This window comes from Scaptodrosophila lebanonensis, unplaced genomic scaffold (genome assembly GCF_003285725.1).
Source record: "Scaptodrosophila lebanonensis strain 11010-0011.00,11010-0021.00 unplaced genomic scaffold, SlebRS2 tig00000024-arrow-pilon, whole genome shotgun sequence".
Taxonomy (NCBI): Eukaryota; Metazoa; Arthropoda; class Insecta; order Diptera; family Drosophilidae; genus Scaptodrosophila; species Scaptodrosophila lebanonensis.
Window position 1 is genome coordinate 17,347,248 of NW_022060538.1, and position 19,366 is coordinate 17,366,613.

Genomic DNA, 19,366 nt, shown 5'->3' on the forward strand with positions numbered 1-19,366 from the left:
CGGTCAGCTGTTTGACCACTCCGTGATATTTGTTTTGATAAGCAAATGTGTAATGGGCGTTTAAAAACGGAAGCATATGCCGTATAATTTAAGGCAAAAAATCCTTTAATTCCTGTTTGAGCTGCTTCTATCTAATGTTACGACGTACCATGGCTGAATTTGATATCAAAGCCGGCTTACAGCACGTACTTCAGCGCATTGATGAGGTTTCCATGCATCGGCCAAAAGTGAGTTATTATTCGCGATAGCTAAAAATTATAGTGAACGGCTGCTTGCAGGAAATTATTGCGGCTAAGCCAATACTAGTAGCTGTCAGTAAGACAAAGCCTGCGGAGGCCGTCATAGAAGCGTACAATGCTGGGCAAAGACATTTCGGTGAGAACTATGTCCAGGAATTGGTGGAGAAGAGTCAGCATCCGGATATTTTATCGAAATGTCCCGAGATTAAGTGGCATTTTATTGGTCATCTGCAGAGTAACAAAATCAACAAGGTCAGCCATCAAACAAACTATGATCATCAGTAATTATTTGTACCTTTTAAGCAGATACTCAAGTTGCCCAATCTGCACATGATCCAAACCGTCGACAGCAAAAAACTTGCTACTAGCCTCGAGGGTGCTTGGTCAAAGCTGGAACCAGAGGATAAAGAACCACTGCGGGTCCTCATACAGATAAACACCAGCGGTGAAGAAGGTGTGCTTTTGAATATTTGTTTGAGAAAAACTGCTAACACATTTACATTATCACGCCATAGCCAAGAGCGGCATATCGCCCAGTGAGGCGCCTACGCTGTATAACTACATCCGTACAAACCTAAAGAATTTGCAATTGGCTGGCATTATGACCATAGGTGCCTATGGATTCGACTACAGCACTGGCCCTAACCCAGACTTTGTTTCGCTTATGGCGGTGCATAACAGCATTTGCCGTGAAAACAATCTGCCTCCCGAGTCGGTGCAGGTGTCCATGGGCATGTCCAATGACTACGAGAAGGCGGTAAGTAATGTTAAGATATTTTCCATTGTATGTGCCAAACTAATACATGATCCGTTTGCAGATTGAAATGGGAAGCAGCATTGTGCGCGTTGGCACATCTATTTTCGGTTATCGCGCGGCCAAAGCTTAAGGTCGTGCAAGGGGCATGTTGAGGGGAATGGTGCCACGATGGAATGCGCGCTCTCACCCTCGGGTGGTTCTCTAATATCAAGCATCAAAATCAAATATAGTTGGTTTTCAATGACGTCGCAAAGTTGCTGGGATATGTGATTGGCGTTTTGGAGCTCATTTCGTCTATGTGTAGGCGAATTCTAGTATAAATTGTACATATGCATGAAGAAATATTTGATTTTAAATTTAGCCAATTTCCAGAAAACAAAAATATAAAAAATGAGCGTAGGATTTTACCTGCATCTTATTTGATTTATCTAAAATGATATAGTATATATCATATATATGTATTTGCGTATAGTCGGGTACATACATAAACATATTGTTGTTAGTTTGAGAACATTTCAATAACTTGGAAATGACAAATCAATTTATTTTTGAACTGTGCGGCGGGGACGAGGTCGTATATAATAATGAAACAAACAACAAAGATTAGGCATAAGGATGATTTGCAGTGCATACCAGCAAACACACCCGATCTTGCTTGAATTATGGAATACATACATACATATGTAGCACGAATCATTATTTTTCTGGCATCCATTTGGGCTCTACCTTTGTACAAATTCTATTTTTAACATTTGTGCATTAGACTTCTATACATCGTGTAGTTGAGAATTCTTCTTGTATTTTTTTGGCGTGCGTTCAAAATGTCGCCTGGTTACATGCCAAATTTTAAAGCGTCTTTGAAATGTTCGCTAAAAATCACTTTTAATGTGGCACGAAAAAAAATTGCAATTGTATTCAATTTATATTATTTATGTCTGATCGATAAAATCTTTAATGAATTTGCATACATATGTATTCGTAGTATTAAAGAGATGTATAAAAGTTCGGCGGCCTTTAGAAAATTCATTGAAATACCGACATATTACATGAAATGCTGATTTCTTAAAATATATTATGTATGTACTACAGAAATTGGAAATTGGACTGGAAAAGTTCATTTAACTTTGCAAAGAGACGTGCTTAACGTATAATTTTCATTGTTATGCAAGTTTATGAATATATGAATAGACAATATATACAAGTATGGTATATGTACATATGTATATAAAATATTTGCATTATTCGCTGTTGCTAACATGCTGGCGAAATATCATGTTCGTTGCTTATATACATACATATATAAATGACACAATGTATGACACAAAATATAAAATATATAGAAAAACAGTTCCAAAGCCAAATATATGAGGAGTGCTTCTAGGATCGTCATATTGCCCAAGAAATGAAAGCAATAATAAAGCAGAACATACATACGAGTATGTGTGTATGTAAGCAAGGGAAAATACCATCCAACGAGCCAGATAAACGCATACACATATATACAATATAAAACAGTATAAGTATGTATAACCTCGGAACAGTATATAACTGATCCATGTATGAACATGTAAACATAGGCGAGACCCACATGTGTGTGTGTACGAGTATTTGCTCTCGAGACAAATGTAGGTGATTTGAACGCAAGAGGACACCTTTACCAAATACCTCAATAATATAGATGGACAGAATGTGTATTTGCGTATATGTATTGGAAATATACGTGTATGTATCTACAACAAAGAGCAGAAGCATAAAACAAAAAATGTTTTCATACCACACAAAAATAAAAATTGAACGAATATATGTACGCATTTTCCGAAGGCGAGCGAAACAAAATGAAAACTTAAAGCATTTTCTTTGCCGTTAAAATTAGAATTTGATTAGAGGAGCGTACGATGAGTAAACATCCGAGGCGCTGGCTAGACCCCCAAACACCACTCCACCATGCCTTGCAGATACTAAAAAAGGCAGCACGAATATTGCAGATACAGATACGGCGAGCCGAGTGAACCGAGCGATGACGACGACTATGGGGCTCGGTACCGCAGCCTATGGCGCCCGATGTTTGAATATATATATATGTATGTGTGTGTGTGTGTGTGTGTGTGAGTGTGTGTGTGGAAAAGAAAATGCCAAAATGATCTTAAAACATCGTTGTCTTAACGATAAAATCAGCCAGAAGTTTCAGTGTGCTCTGACCGCTCGACTCGTTTAGACAACACATCAAAGTTCAGCACCATGGTAAGGAATTCGGGATATACATCCAACTACCATGAATATATACATATGTCTACATATGAAAAAAGGACTCGACCCCAGTTGTGTAGTGAATATTTTAAATGGCTAGAAATAATAATATTAAAAAAAGGAAAAACATATAACCAAAATGAAAAATAAAATTAAATGCAGTTCAAATAAAAAATCGCAAATAAATGCAATTTAAATGGTGATCTTACGCAATTAAACTCAATTTTGTATGGATATCGCACTGACCCCAATGACTCACCTGCGTGTGGATTATTGTGCCAGACTTACATACTTGTACATACATATGTACATATGTATATAGTTTGTATGTATTTGTGGATACCAACATTTAAAATAACGGATACATTTATGCTGAAACTATTTTTAAACATTGAGGAATTGTGTTAATATTAAAATTTTTAAACAAAACTTTTCGTATACATAATGCTAAAAATGGAATTGAGAGCAAATTTCGAAACTTTTACGCGTAGTAACGTAATACGATATAGAAGAATGCCAGAGCGGGATGGCAAGTGTATGAAAGGGCATTACGCAATCTGTGGCACATATTTTTAGTAACGTAATACTGTGAAAGCATTAATTCGTTTTTTTTTCGAGAAACAAATTTAATTTGAAAAATCTTTAAAGAACCTTCAAGCTATTTCAATGCAAGTCTAGATTTACGACGTCACTTATATATGTACTTTTTTCTTTCATTGCTCATTCCCTAGGCCGATGAGAAGAAGAAGGTTAAGAAGAAGAAGACCAAGGAAGAGGGTGGTACTTCTGAAACCGCTTCTGAAGCCGCATCTGAGGCAGCAACCCCAGCACCAGCTGCAACTCCTGCCCCAGCTGCTTCTGCCACTGGATCGAAGAGAGCGTCAGGCGGCTCTCGCGGCTCCAGGAAGTCGAAGCGCGCTGGTTCCAGCGTGTTCTCTGTCTTCTCCCAGAAGCAGATTGCCGAATTCAAGGAAGTAAGTGTTAACATTAGAAGATTTTATACTTCAACACCCGCACGAATGTCATGCGCTCAATCCTCAACCAATTCCTCGCACAAGTCAACGACCAAATCACCAACCCATTCTCTGTCTCTTTCTCTCTCTCTCTCTCTTTACAAATGTGAACTGCGTGCACATAAAATAGGCCTTCCAACTTATGGATGCCGACAAGGACGGTATCATTGGCAAGAACGATCTGCGCGCTGCCTTCGATTCCGTCGGCAAGATAGCCAACGACAAGGAGTTGGACGCCATGTTGGGCGAAGCCTCTGGTCCAATTAACTTCACCCAATTGCTGACCTTGTTCGCCAACCGTATGGCCACCTCCGGTGCCAACGATGAAGACGAAGTTGTTATTGCTGCCTTCAAAACATTCGATAACGATGGTCTCATCGATGGTGATAAATTCCGCGAAATGCTCATGAGCTTCGGTGACAAATTCACCATGAAGGAGGTTGATGATGCCTTCGATCAGATGGTCATTGATGATAAGAACCAAATTGATACCGCCGCCCTGATCGAAATGCTCACCGGCAAGGGTGAGGATGAGGAGGAGGAAGCCGCCTAAGCAGCAGCCCCACACACATCCTAACTTCTAACTCAACATCCATATTACAGCCAAAACTTTTAAAATCGTCAAAAAAACAAAAAATAAACGTAATTAAAAGAAATGCTCGTTTTAAATATGTAAATTTATATATTTATATAATCTCTTTTGTTAAAAAAAAAAACAAACACCAAATAATACTCTAAACTTCTTCAACAACAAAGTAGTGATCAACTATTTGGTAACAAAAACAACAACACCTTAGAGTCATTTACCATGTACCGCATGTACCGTATCCATATAAAGGTACTTTTAAAGATCAAATCACAATACCAATACCAACAAAATGTCAAAGTACCATCTTGACTGCTAGTTTTCTAGTTGATTTATTATTAAATTTTACACGTAAAATTTATAAAACTGAAATCTATTTTATTTAAAAACACGTATAAAAATCAACAAAAAAAACTTTAAAAAACCAACAAAAATTTTAATTTTTAATTTAATTGCTGTTTGTTGAAGAACCAAAAAAAAAAAAAACCAATGCAGTTGTATACTGCGGTTGCGGTCGGTGGGTGGCTGTGACTCGCCAGGACCCATTTTTGATTGTTCGATTTTCTTAGAGGGAACAAATGTTGTTCCACGGGTTTCTATAGAGAGAGAGAGAGGCATATCCTCGTATATATGTATACCCACATATGTACCATATATTTATGTAAGGGAAATTCAACTGAGAGCAAATTATTTATCTTTCTGTACACACAATACAACACACATATGTATATCTATCGTTCGTTAATGATTTTCAATTTTATATATTTGCAAAGTTGTCGAGAGTTAGGCTAGTGATAAAGTTCATTCACTCAAATTGTTTTATGCGAATTTACATAACTTAACAAAAACTACTACAAAATTTTTCTACTTATGAATTATGAGCGTTATAATCAAAAACTGTTTCTAGTTTATGCGTTCGAAAAAGTTTCGAAAAAATGATTAAAAACCAAAGTTTAACATTATATTTATTGAAGAGTAAACGTTTATGTTTTCTAACAACTGAGGCGCCGTTGGGCCAACCTGCAGAGATGTTTTACATATAGTTACAGATTAAATACATACATATTTGGCGAGTATATCGGATAGCAGTGTGACTATCTCAATGCATAGTTTGAATACTAAATATTTTTAAAAGCAAAAAATCTACCTTAGATGGCAAACTCATCAGCAACAATAATTTGTGTTGAATCAGAACCGGAGAAATGAAGATAGAAACTGCATATCTAGATTTGGTCATATTCAGTGGCAGATCATTAGTGCTTAGGTAAATAGAAATTTAAGTGGAAGCATCAATATACACTACTTAACACACACTACTTTAAATTAATAAACAACAATTTGTTAACTGCAAAATCTTACTCCAGTATAGCATAAGATTTTTATGTGCAAAACAATACAATTCGACAAAGTTTTTTTTTTACTGATCAGAATTGCGTGACTACCAAAAATAATTGTTTTTATATGACGATAATGATGATGATGATGACTTGGAATAAAGCACAAGTAAGTCGTCTAGAAAAAACAAAACGGAGAACTCTGTCGTTTGATTTATAGGGATTCGTGCATGGCCATGAAAAACTGTTACTCCAGACTGCTGTAGACGGAGGCGCATACTTTCTTTCCCACTTTATGTCAATACTTCTTTTCTTCTCCTCACTACTTCTTTATCTATACATACTCGTTTGTATTTACATATCTGCCATGCGCACTCTTTTCATGGGTTGATAGTCGATATTTATTTTGGTAACAACTTTCGTACGAAAATCATCTGAGAGCAGCTGCGAAGCGGCAACAGGCCATGCATGTGGATGCAGAGCACAACAAAACGTCTGCTAAAGAAAGAAACTAAAAGAGAGAGAGAGAGAGAGTGAGAGAGGCACAGAAAAGTAAGTAACTCACCACAGTTGGCCAAACGGCTTTGAACCAACATTGCTGGCGCAAGGTCTTAGTCGACCAGTTTTCAGTCGAGTTTTCTGCTGCGCCGACGCAAAAGTTGACGTTGGTTGTTTTCCAAGGTGCGCACGCAGGCGCAATAAAATGTGAAAGTGCTTGGCAAATAAGTTATTGTAAATATTGTAAAAATATTCCTGTAAACTGCAGTCTGCGTGGGAATGGCCTTAGCTATTAACTAGTATTTGGAAACGGACTCTCGGGTACAAGTCCAACAATTTAAACTAGTTTTTTGTAAACCAAAGCACTATAGCATTAGAAAAACCAAATATTTTAAATATGCAATACTCAAGTGATCGAATATCAGTATCAACTAATTCATCAAAATAAGTCAGAAGAAATTAACCAATAAAATGATGGCCAGAATTCGGAGTATGAGTTTCTTAACGTTGCTATGCGTCATCGTCGGCTGTTTGATTGCATCACCAAGTGGCGGTGAGTAGACAATTATGTTATGCATATAGGCGGAAGGGCCAGAAGGGCCATTGCTACCGGGTGCAAGTGCCCGCATTGTATGCAAATGTAGAGGAAAAAGTGTAGTGCCACAATGATGGAAAGTTATTTTATACCAACACTCTGCTCTTCTCATTTTCTAACACTCGTAGCTGCCGCGCAGCATCTGGTCGCGTACATCTCACAACACGGCTTGCATGGTGAACTAACGTTTCGTCAGTTAAATGGCACGACCGTGGAGATCAAAGCCAACTTAATGGCCACACTACAGTATCCTGATCAGGCTTGGAGTTGGGTGGTGCGGCGTTTTCCCGTCGACTACACCAATATCAATCCAGATGAACGTTGTGAGCTCAGCCGGCTAGGATCACAAGTTCTCAACTTCGATGATGATCTGGACTATTTGGTGTTGCCTGGGAATGAGACGGCGACCTGGCACCGTGAAATGCAACTCATCGGCGATCGTGGCATCTGGGGGAAATCTTTGGTCTTAACCGAGCTCAGCTCAAATGCACGCATTTGTGCGACCATCACAACTGTGCAGAGTTCTGTGGAGCATATGGCAGAAGCGCGTTTTAATACGCCTATTGCAGGCTCTGTCTACTTTCGTTGGCTAGCCCCGGTGGACGGCGAAAGCGGAGATACACTGATCTACTCCGATCTATATCATGTTCAGGCACAGCCGCCAGAATTTGAAGAAAATGAAAGGCGAAAGGAGTTCACGCAGCATCACTGGAAAATATTTGTGACGGACATTTTCAAACATGATCATCATCGCACTGAGGATAACTGTAATTTTCTGCAGTTGGTCTTCGATCCGCAGGGTAAGGGGGCTGGTCTGGGTATTGGCGATCTGGATACTCGTTTAGGTAGAATTGGCGTAGCCAAGAATGCTCTTCAGACGGCTCAGCGAAGCGTATTCCGCGATGCACAGCTTGCACTGCTACCCTCTGACTTAACCATACCGCATCGAACGCTCTATCTGGTGATCTACGACAATCAACATCCGGACAACTTTCTGGCATGCACCAAGATACGACGCGTACAAAGGCTAACGCATAAGTTAGTTGCACTGAAAAGTTAGTAGGACAAACAGGAATTTCATATTTGTTTTATTTTGCAGAGCCTTTATCAACCAAGGTGGCGTTCAAGGAGAAGTTACCTTTATACAACGCTCTAAATTTGATCCTACCTTCCTTAACTTTACGCTCGGCGCACCCGGTAAGTTTAGGCAGCAGGTGAGCCAAAAGTTTGCCGCAGATGTGGCCGCCTTTCGCTTGCACAATCTGCCGCCGATACCACATCGAGCCGGTCATGCCGATTACTGCTCCACTACGGGCGAATTGTACAATCCAAGTGAACTATCACAAGAGAATCTTCCACCACCTGGCTACGGTACGCAGGAGCAATATGCCGTAGGCGATCTTAGCGGGAAACTACATGGTCGCAATAAGGAGTACTACCATCAATACGTTATTCCCGGTACTAGTTCCGAGCTAAGTGGTCTCTACTGGGACGTATATTTGCCCCTGCAGGGCAGGCACAGCATTGCGCATCGCAGTCTGGTCATTTACACTCATAATCGCACCGATGTTCAGAATATTACCCAAAGCATCTGGGCATGCTCTCCGCTCAACCAGTACCAACGCAATGGCATTTATCAGCAGAATATGTTTACAGCCCAAGTACTCTTTCGCTACCCGGTGGTAGGTCGAGTGTTGTTGCGTCAACCTGCTGAGCAACCATGGCAGGACACGATGGTACTCTTTGAGTATCTCATACAGGCGGACGGATCCTCACAGAACAGTAGCTATGACCATCGATGGGCCATCCACAGTAACCCGCCAGGCAAGGATTTCTATGATTGGCAGCAGCGCTGTGTCTCTGCCGGTGATGTATTCAATCCCTTTAAGGTGGATTGGGGCAATCGGAGTGCAGATGAATATTGTCGTCCCCATCTGCCAGCCATGTGCAAACTAGGTGCTTTGGATGCACGTCTTGGCAGACTGACCATAGCGGGTGGGAAACGTATGGCGCAGAAACTTAGTCGTCGAATGTTTATAGATTCGAATTTGCCGCTCTCGGGCAGGCATAGTGTACTAGGGAAATCGCTGGTCATCTACGATGATTTTGGACCCAAAGCACGTGGCGAACGGCTAGCCTGCTCCAGCTTAATTGGCCACTATCGACGCAAGGTGGTGGCAAAAGATTGGTATGCTAATGGAGATGCATTGACGGTCAGTGGCAAGGTGGAGATTACCCAGCAGTCCGAGTACGACATGAGCAATGTGGAGGTGCAGCTAAAGGGATTACAGGATAATAGTGGCTATCACGTACATATGGTTGGTTGAATTTGTGTGATGTCAAGAAAACCCATTACGGAATAGGTCTTTCAATAAGTTATATTAAATTGCTTTTCCTCAGACACCCGTGGAGGCGAATTTGGCGTTTCCTTGTGAAGAAACAACTCTCTATGGGCACTGGAACCCATTGGAAATAAATCCCAAGTCATCACCGCCGCCAAAACAGGGCACAAGTGATCAGTATGAGATGGGCGATCTTAGCGGAAAATTCGGCGTACTAAATGGACTTATGCAGTACGAGGATAGCTATAACGACACAAATTTGCCGCTTTTCGGCTATAACAGTATCATCGGTCGATCAGTGGTGATTCACAAGAAGGAACGGAATGCTCGATGGGCTTGTAGCACATTGGAACGTGGCTACAGCCCCAATGAGGCTCGGGAGCTGCGCGCCATCGCCTCCTTCCATCATCCCACGGGCTATGCCTATGGCTATGTAAAGATGACTCAACTCGTCCACAATGATGGCAGTCAGTCGGAGACAGTTATTGAGGTAAAGCTACGACATCCGGGCAAGAACGACCGGAACTCCACACGCAATCACAATTGGCAGATTTTTGTGAATCCGGTGGGCGTGGATGCGGCTGTTAAGCCAACTAGCACACGTTGCGTGGCTGGTGGCTACGTATGGAATCCCTTCTACACACAATTGGCGGATCCTTTAAACGTGAGATTTTTATAATTTGGTAGCATTTGGTTGCCTTAACATATGTTATTTATTTTTTACAGCTTGATCTGTATGAGCAAGAATGTGGGCCAGATAATCCTTTGCGTTGCTATGTGGGGGATGTGGGCGCTCGTCTTGGGACTATAGGTAGGAGAGATTACGCTTTTAATTTACGATTACTTACCATTGTTCATTTTGCACACAGACCTTGGTGGCGAACGAATGGTTTTCACCGATTCGAACTTTCCGCTCGAATCCCCCGTGGGAGCGATTGGACGTTCAATTGTTATCTTCGGTCCCGAGCACTCACATGAGCGTTTTGCCTGTGCCAACATAGAACCTGATCATAACGTCATTAAGTACATCAACTTACAAAAGCCACCGCGATTTGTTGTGTAAGTCTAGAAACATGCTTGCATGTGTCTCCTCCATAATTATAGCTTCATTATTACCTGCAGTGCGCAATTCCTAGAGGAGTTGCGCAGTGTTATGGGCATTCCCGAATGGATGCTGGACGTGGATGCACGTAAGACGAAGGAACTGCATGGAGGTTCTTGTATACAAATGATCATACATTTCAAAGGACCTTTGGCGCACCGGCTAGAACTTGATATGTCACGTCTTATAGCGGCCGGGCGCTTAGAAGCCCCAAGTCTCTTTATTCCGGGTTACGTTAATGCTAAGCGTAAGGCAACTATTTCATATCGCACGTGTGGCGTCAGAGAACCCAATGAGAAGCGTGAGTACCTAAACAAATATATATTAAAGTATAATATTAATATACATATATTGTGCAACTCTCCATGTTATATAGGTACGAAGATCAGAAAAGGCGGATTTAGTTATTCAAGCGTCGGAAAAACAGCACAGCCAAAGTCTTATGTGTTAGCAATACCATTCATTGGAATAGTTTATAGAGCATTATTGTAAGTTCTGCAAAGTAAATATCGTAATTCCCAATTTGTTGTATATATGTAAGTATATATGTGAATGTAAAAAAAATTGTATTGAACGGGAAAATAATAAATTTACCTACTTTTCGAATAAATGCCTTGTAAACTACTATATACTGGGAAAATATATTAAATATCCCATCTAATTACAATATATAGGCCAGTACGTAAGCTTTCCACCACTAAACAAAATTTCACCGCAGCACACACAAGACATTGTATCGTATGCGCATGTGGGTCAGTGTAGAGGATTTATTGATGTGTATACCCTGTACGCGAAGGGTGAAAAGGGTATATTAGGTTTGTGCAAAATATGTAACAGGGAGAAGGAAGCTTCTCTGACCTCATAAAGTATACATATGTACATATTCGTAATCAGCATGACGAGAGAAATCGATCTAGACATGTCCGTCCTTCTGTCCGTCTGTCTGGATGAACAACTTGATTTCAGAGACGGCTGAGCTAAGATTGACCACACTTGGTATGTTGATTCTCCATATACCCAGACAACATGACATTATTTTATTTTATTGAAATTTCCCCCCTCTTCACGTTTCAAAAATTCGACCATATAAAAAAAATATTTCACACGTCATAAATATATGTATAACTTTACTGTTCTTATGCAAATTGTTAAATTCAACGAAAGGCTATTAGCCAAAAAATTGTACTCCAGTACTACGCCTGCCCACAAACAGCAGAATGGGGGGGGTTCACTCTCCTTCTTCTTTTTCTTCTGCTACGGGTGCATGTAATGGAAGTTTCTTTGAGTACAGGGTATTCCACGGTCGGGCTTGGTCGGCTGTAGGATTCCCTCTTCTTAATCATAGGCTTTTTCGAGCGGAGCACTCAAAGTCTCGCTATATACATACATATTTACGGTATATATGTATATGTATACGTAAGCTTTCCACCACCAAGCAAAATCCCACCGCAGTATACACAATACCTTGTATCGAATGCGCATGTGCATCAGAACCCTGGATTAATTGATTTTTATTCGTAGGCTTTTCTTCAATCACTTTCAGACGTCGTTTTACACAGAGCAGTCAAAGTGTCGGCCAATTAGTAGAAAAATCGGGGAACGCCTCGTAAAAATGCAAAAAATTGTGTTGGGCCTATTTCTAGGCCTAATACTAACTTGCAACGCTGCCATTAGCGGGCCCTATCTTTTCTGGGGCCATGACAAGGTCTTCAACTTGCAGCCAGAGGCTTTAGTCGATGCCAAGGAGCAGACGCTGACGCAACTTTTTAAAGATGCCAAGGCCATACAGATTTTCGTGCGAAATACAACTAGTCGCCTAGAGGGGGGAAATTATCCAAAGTTTGAGAATCTGGTGAAGACCAACGCCTGGACGTATTTGCCACAGCGCAGCTTGTCAGTAGAGCCATTCAACTACAACGCCAACATTGAGGTGTGTATATTAAAAAAAAAAATGAAAATGTGATCCACATTTTAAAACGGCCACCACCCTCGCCCCCAAGGTCATCAATTTGTCGGGTCATAGTGAGGATGATGATGCAGAGCTGCTTTCCAGCTACAATGATGCTTTGACCATTTATGGCCATGGCGAAGTTTTGGGCATTTTAGCGAGTCGTGAGGAGGACGCACACTTCTTGGCGAAGCGCGAGGCCAGAGCTGAAAATGAGGAGGATGCGTCACGCACAACTACCGCACAACCGCCGTCCGCTGAAGAGACCGAGCAGAGCTTCGTCTATGTAGCCGAGGGCAACAAGGCCGTGCTCTATTTAAATTCACCGCCCGTGCTGCGTCTTAGTAACGAGTCCATCAAGCTGCTGGAGCACAACAAGCACATCACCTTCGATGATCAGCATGCCAAGGGCTACGGGCGACTGAGCATCACCTTCATGCACAACAACGACAAGTGCACCTTGCGCTTCAAGTTTACGCTATCGCGAGGAACTTGGCAGATGAGTAACGTCGAGGTGGACTATAAAGGTGTCTTAGTGCTGCCAGCTCGAGGAGATGAGTACACCCTACCTTCGGCACCGCTCGGCTTCTCATATCGCTGCTCTGCCAGCAATCTAATCTTCGGCAGCAGAGAGTCTGCGGAGAGTCTGCAGCTCACAGACTTCCAAGTGCAGCCTTGGCTGAATGGCAAGAAGAGTTTTGGGGAGGTCTACGACTGTGTTGGCTTTACCTCAACGCCCATCCTGTCTGGCCTGCTGGTGGTCTCCTTTCTGATTGCCATACTCACGCTCGGCATTTCGGCAATGCTGAGCATACACACGCCTAATCGTTTCGAGAGCTCCCGCAACAAACAATTGACGTTTACAGTGCAGGAGTAAATTGGACGACGGAGAGAGAAGGGAGACTCTAAGTCTTTGCATATACAAGTATTATGATGTTATTGGTCTTGATTACATTCGTGAATGTTAATCCGTTGGCATTTCTCACATTGGCAATTGAGTTTTTCCTAATACACTTACTCTTCATTTTAATATCACTATATATATACGTGCTGTGGTATTACTGAAGAGTAATCAAACACAAACTAGGGAAAACGCTACAGTCGATCAAGCCTCCCACAAAATTAATAAAAATGTAATTAATTAATTAAATTAAATACAAAATATTCAATACATACAAACAGAAGTGCAGACATTTGTTTATGTACATCAGAATCGTGTCCATACGTGTTAAGTCAAGGCAGCAACAACAATAGCTGCTTGAGCTTGAGCTTGGCCAGAGACTACATTTATGGCTATGAAAAATCAATAATTGCGAGGGAGTGACTGGGGGTGCATAAGAAGAAAAGAGCAAACTTGTCCTTTTTCTTCGGAGAATTAGGATACCAAATTTATACTTATACTTTCTGAGACCCTTGCGTTCATACGGACAGACGGACAGACAGACAGACAGACGGACGTGGCTTTATCGACTCAGCTTATCACCCTGATCATTGGCATTTCTCACATTGACAATTGAGTTTCTATTCTTCATTTCAATATCACAGGGATATACTCATATATACGGCGTGCTGTGGTATTACTGAAGAGCAATCGAATCCTGTAACTGTAGGGTATATGAATTGCAAGAAGGAGTAATCTATACTAATATTATAAAGAGGAAAGATTTGATTGTTTGTTTCTTTGTCGATTTAATGGATTCTTTCACTGTTGGGAAGTTACACTTTCGACGGTTAACATGGGCTATATTATATTTGCAAAAAATAATGGAATCTTTACTAAAACGTCAATAATGTAACCAAAGGTGTATAAAAAATTACCTTAAAAAACTCCTGAATATCATGCTGTTAATTCATAATCATCCTCGAAGCATTGCCACTTTAAATATTAAGGCAATCTTATTCAAAAGCCCCCCACCCAAATAAAAAATTACAAATCGATCGACACCGTGATTAATATTGAAGACATTTAAATTCACTAAACCCTTCTGGACTGCCGCCACATGAATTGACGGTAAAAATCGGAATTGAAATCATGCTTTTGAGAAAGTAAAGCCTTCCAAGCATGTGCAATGGGACGAGGCTGCTTATTAAGGAATTGCAGGACAATTTAAGTGTAGCAACTATTATCAACGGCCCAGCAACTGGTCAACTAGCTCATATAACGAGGATACCGATGATTCCATTTGATTATTTATATGGCTTCAATTTTCGGTAGTCCCAAGGCCAAGCCTTCGAATTAGTAGGGATCGACATACGAAAGCAATGTTTTACATTATCAACATACTGACCTATAACGGGTCGGAGCTCCTGAAAATCAGAGAACCTCTGACCTAATGAAGAATAACAAAAAATCTAAAAACGAACAAAAAATCATTAAAATAATAATATCCAAAATCAATTTGAATCCTTCTTAATAACTCATAGCAAAAAGAAGGGTGTATGTGTGTTAAGTATGTGTGTGTTATAAAAGGTATAATTTTTAAAATTGTTGTAAGAATACCCGTGCAAAGCAGGTGCAGAACACTAGTACATAGTTGTACATATATTTTTAACCACCATTAAGTCTGTCTGAATGAGCGCCCGGGTTTCGGAAATGGTTGAAGCCACATAAACCAAGCTTGGTATATAGGCTCAACACGTTTACAACATTTATTGAATAAAAATATTAATAATAACAATAATAAAAACAATAAATAATTTGTAAATATATACGCACATAGCCATGCATACAATTCACACGACAGTTTGGTGCAGCATGCGCTGTTTGTTTAAAAAGAAGATGATCGACAATATAACTTCAGATAATAATGATAAAATGCATAATAATAATAATAACAGATGATTTTACTTTCTTTTCGCGGCCACAACAAAAAGTGAAAAGTGCGCGATGCTGCTGCATTCAACAAAGAATTTATGTCGCTTGTTGGAAAAATGGCCAGTAAGCCTTAAAAGGCAGCTACTTGGACTGACCGGCCGCCGCTGCAGTTAGGCTGGAAATTCTGGTTACCAGTTTCGGAGTTTTTTTTGGCTATCAGCACAAGACTTTCGCAGTCTCGGCCACGCCATACGAGCAATTAAAGCCAAATCAAAAACTGAGTACGAGGGTCTATTAAGAAGTCCTAACAAAAGCCGAACATTTATTTATAATAAGAGTTTGCAATAGAGTGGCTTTCAAGCTACATATTCATGGCGAGGCTTAAATTTCAGGAATTGAATAAATACCATTTGGGACGACCACTTCAGAAATTGTTCACAAAATCTCCGATTCATATACCGCCAAGTGAAAGCGCACAGGTTTATTGTTATTTCAATTTTACACCAACGTTTATTTGTGAGAAAAGGATTGTTAAAATGGGCAAAGAATAAACGGAATTATGTGTTCAATTCAAAGAAATGTTTAAAGCTTTTCCGGATAAGCCTTATTTAATAAACCAAGAAATAGTGCTGTCGATAAATATTTAAAAACAATAATTTATAATATATTTTAATATTATAAATTAAAATAAAGATAAGTAATAATAGTTCTTTATAAATTAAACTTAAAAGATAAGAAAGCCTAAGAAAAAGCTTTACAATAACGTCTATTAATGGGAGAATTTTACTTACCATTTGGCCAGCTATGCCAGCCATATGTGGTCAGAGACATTATAGACCTAACAAATTAAAAAAATAGTAAGTAGAGGACGAAAATTAATTCTACTTAAGAGCTAGTTAACAATATAGAGAAAGAGGGAAATCTCCAATCCGATAGGAGACTACAAGTATTTGAATGGCAGTCCGGCAAGCTATGCATCGATTCACAGCAATAAGTGGTCAAAGATTTCCCGGAGATAACTATAAAGGATCAATTGTATAGATATATGTGGATGAACCTTTATGTCCCAAAGGTCAAGGACCAGTCAAAACAGTGGGTTTTTAGAGTAGATCTGTTTTGCAGGCCCGCAGAATCATAAACCATTGGTTAATTAGAAGAAAGGAATATAAAACTTGTCCTGCATTGGAATTTGGAAATTCTACTTCTTTACCTATTTCGTTCATACAGATGGACAGATGGACATGGCTATATGGATTCGTTTATTCATTACTGATGAAGTATATTCTTTGTGGGAGCTGTAACGACACCTTCAGTGTGTTACACACATCAGCTCTAAACGAGACATGGCATACAAATAATTCATCCACAAAAGAGTTCTGTGGAAACTTAATAAGCCACCGTCGTGCGCCTATGCAGATGCGTGCCTCAAACAACATTGATTTATGCATCATTAAGTCACGCCAATAGCTCGTCTGAGCGCCATGTGAGCTCGACTGTGTGTGGATTGTAACTTTGCCTGCTGCTTCGTTTCGTTGTTTTTCATTTATTTGTTTGTTTGTTAGTTTTTTCGGGTTGAGTTTGGGTTACTTTAGCCGCAAGCTGTGGGCCACCCACTTTTCATCATTTCCATTTTGAATACATATACAAGTATCCAACAAATTTAAGCCTAGAGCTGTGTTTCATTTCTTTTAGAACGATCATCATCAATAGTTGGGTCGCAATATTCTCACTTGCTAAGATTTCCACGTGCCAAAGTAGGTCGAGCAATGCACTCACTTTTCCTGCTGACTTTTACTGTCAACTGAATTGAATTGAATTGAACTGCACTCTACCACACCGCACCTCATCGCACCAAACGTGAGGCTTAATTGCGCCAGTTCACTGACATGATCCAACAACAACAGTAGAGCAGAGGGGCAGATCAGGCTTAAAAGTAAGAGCAAAAGCAAAAGTTGCACCTGATTCTGTAATAAGAATTGCTGTACGGCATCGGCAGCGCTGTTGGCCGGTTGGGACATTCGAGACCATCGCGACCATCGCGGCAATCGCCATAATCACAGCCGCCAGCCAGTTTCGGGCAAAAGTTTTGTGAAAGTTGTTGTCAAACGGCAGCCGTCTTAGTCTTAGTCTCAGTCTCGGCCGCAGTCCAAGTCCCAGTCCCCGGCCTGTCAAGGAGCTGCTGCAATGGCTCTTGCAACATGTCAGCCATATGATGTGCTTGTCTTTGGATTTTCTCCCGCATTTGGCCATCAATCGATGAGCGCAACTCTGCTGGCCATTTTTGTGTTTTAATACATTTTTCGAATTGCAAGTTGGCAAGTTAATTTTCACGGCTAATTATTTGTTATGGGCAACAGTGTTTCTCAGTAGTCGTAGCCATCATTATGAAACTTTCTACATACGAGTATCAAAGAATTGCCCTGTGCTGTGTGTGTACAACAATTTCCAATCACAACAAATACAATGCCATAAATTGTTGCATGCAGCGAGTCCCAGCTATTGATGACGCTGATGGCAGCATGAAATTGCATTATTTTTACGCACCTTCCTTCCTCTCATAATTTACGGGCTGCCTCGGCAGCCCCATTGTTGCACTAACAACTCCAGATAGACGAACTACAATGAGAGAAAATTATTTATTTTTTTTGTTTCTTTTCTAAATAAAAAAAAGAGCGTTTAACTTGCAACAGCGGAAGAGCGGTTTTCATTTATTCTTATTGTTTAGTGTAGATTGTTATCAACAAATATTCGTGCTCTTGCCAGTTGATGCAGCTTATGACCGCTATGTGAAACGGGGTCATGGATAACCAAGCCAGCTCATAAATATATTGAGAAATTTAAAAGATGAAGCCATAAATCTTTTAATATAGAGCTGGAATTAACACTATTTATTTGTAATTAATTAATAATTTGTATACTTGTCAACAGGTTTTGAATCAAATGTAATTTATTTAATGAAAAACAAGAAAGGAATGCTAGAGTCGAGCGGGCTCAACAGAATTACAACTACAGAACAGAATTAAGTCAAGAAACAGCAACAACAATAGCTGCGGGAAGAGCTTGGGCATATATTACATTTATGGCTATAACTTTCTTTCAAATTTATCTATCATAATGAAACTTATTATACAGACAGACGGACATGGTTATATCGACTCGTCTTGTCATCCTTGTCATCCTGATCAAATGCAAATACACCCAGTTAGTTATTATATGTCCGTATGCCAAGTATTTCAAAGTCGGGACACCCGACTTTAGTTTGTTATACCCTGTACCCGTAGGGTAAAAAGGGTATATTAGGTTTGTGCAAAGTATGTAACATACAGAAGGAAGCATCTCCGACCCCATAAAGTATATATATTCCTGATCAGCGTGACGAGGGAAATCGATCTAGACATGTCCGTCCGTCTGTCCGTCCGTCTGGATGAACGCGAGGATCTCAGAAGCTATAAAAGCTAGAATAACCAAAGTTGGCATCCAGATTCTCCTAGGTCCGAGTGAGGACGAGTTTATTATTTTTTTTTTAATTTTCCCCCCCTTCCCCCGCTGCAGAATTTCGTCAATAGGGTCCACATTTCAAATGCTACCTAAACCAAACTTTGCACACATAATTTATATATAATTGTCTACTGTTGTATAAAATTATTCAATTCTGTCAATTCTAAGAAAAGTTATTAGCGAAACAAATACTCGCCAGTACAACCCCCACAAACTGCAGCAACAAGTTTGCTCTTCTTCTTCCTCTTTTTGCTGCTGCTTTGGGCGCATATAACTCAGTGACGGAAGTTTACCTGGGTACAGGGTATTACACTGTCGGGCTTGCTCGACTGTAGCGTTCTCTCTTGTTTAGTAATAAATCTACCGTATAAAAACAGAATTATAGGTGTACT

At 40.2% G+C, this 19,366-nt stretch overlaps 4 protein-coding genes across 6 annotated transcripts; all 4 read left to right on the forward strand.

Moving 5' to 3' along the window:
- The first annotated feature begins 51 nt into the window (after window positions 1–51).
- Window positions 52–1,398, forward strand: LOC115621351 (pyridoxal phosphate homeostasis protein). Of its 2 annotated transcripts, none has more exons than XM_030514973.1 (5): window positions 52–227; window positions 279–491; window positions 546–693; window positions 755–996; window positions 1,058–1,398. In XM_030514973.1, the coding sequence occupies exons 1-5, from the start codon at window positions 135–137 to the stop codon at window positions 1,124–1,126; spliced, it is 765 nt and encodes a 254-aa protein (XP_030370833.1). In that variant the 5' UTR covers window positions 52–134; the 3' UTR covers window positions 1,127–1,398. The 2 variants fall into 2 exon arrangements, with proteins under 2 accessions (XP_030370833.1, XP_030370834.1); XM_030514974.1 differs by having other exon boundaries at window positions 52–206.
- Window positions 1,399–3,143: 1,745 nt separating this feature from the next.
- Window positions 3,144–5,011, forward strand: LOC115620946 (myosin regulatory light chain 2). The gene is made up of 3 exons (XM_030514461.1): window positions 3,144–3,237; window positions 3,975–4,217; window positions 4,387–5,011. The coding sequence occupies exons 1-3, from the start codon at window positions 3,235–3,237 to the stop codon at window positions 4,807–4,809; spliced, it is 669 nt and encodes a 222-aa protein (XP_030370321.1). The 5' UTR covers window positions 3,144–3,234; the 3' UTR covers window positions 4,810–5,011.
- A 2,125-nt stretch (window positions 5,012–7,136) lies between these two features.
- Window positions 7,137–11,282, forward strand: LOC115621265. Its single transcript, XM_030514864.1, has 8 exons — window positions 7,137–7,227; window positions 7,398–8,307; window positions 8,369–9,587; window positions 9,670–10,275; window positions 10,338–10,422; window positions 10,481–10,670; window positions 10,734–11,014; window positions 11,090–11,282. The coding sequence occupies exons 1-8, from the start codon at window positions 7,146–7,148 to the stop codon at window positions 11,203–11,205; spliced, it is 3,489 nt and encodes a 1,162-aa protein (XP_030370724.1). The 5' UTR covers window positions 7,137–7,145; the 3' UTR covers window positions 11,206–11,282.
- A 970-nt stretch (window positions 11,283–12,252) lies between these two features.
- LOC115620868 lies at window positions 12,253–13,848 on the forward strand. 2 transcript variants are annotated; one of them, XM_030514341.1, is made up of 3 exons: window positions 12,253–12,643; window positions 12,714–13,513; window positions 13,585–13,848. In XM_030514341.1, exons 1-3 carry the CDS (start codon window positions 12,326–12,328, stop codon window positions 13,724–13,726), a joined length of 1,260 nt encoding a protein of 419 aa, XP_030370201.1. In that variant the 5' UTR covers window positions 12,253–12,325; the 3' UTR covers window positions 13,727–13,848. The 2 variants fall into 2 exon arrangements, with proteins under 2 accessions (XP_030370201.1, XP_030370200.1); XM_030514340.1 differs by having other exon boundaries at window positions 12,714–13,848.
- Window positions 13,849–19,366: the final 5,518 nt, after the last annotated feature.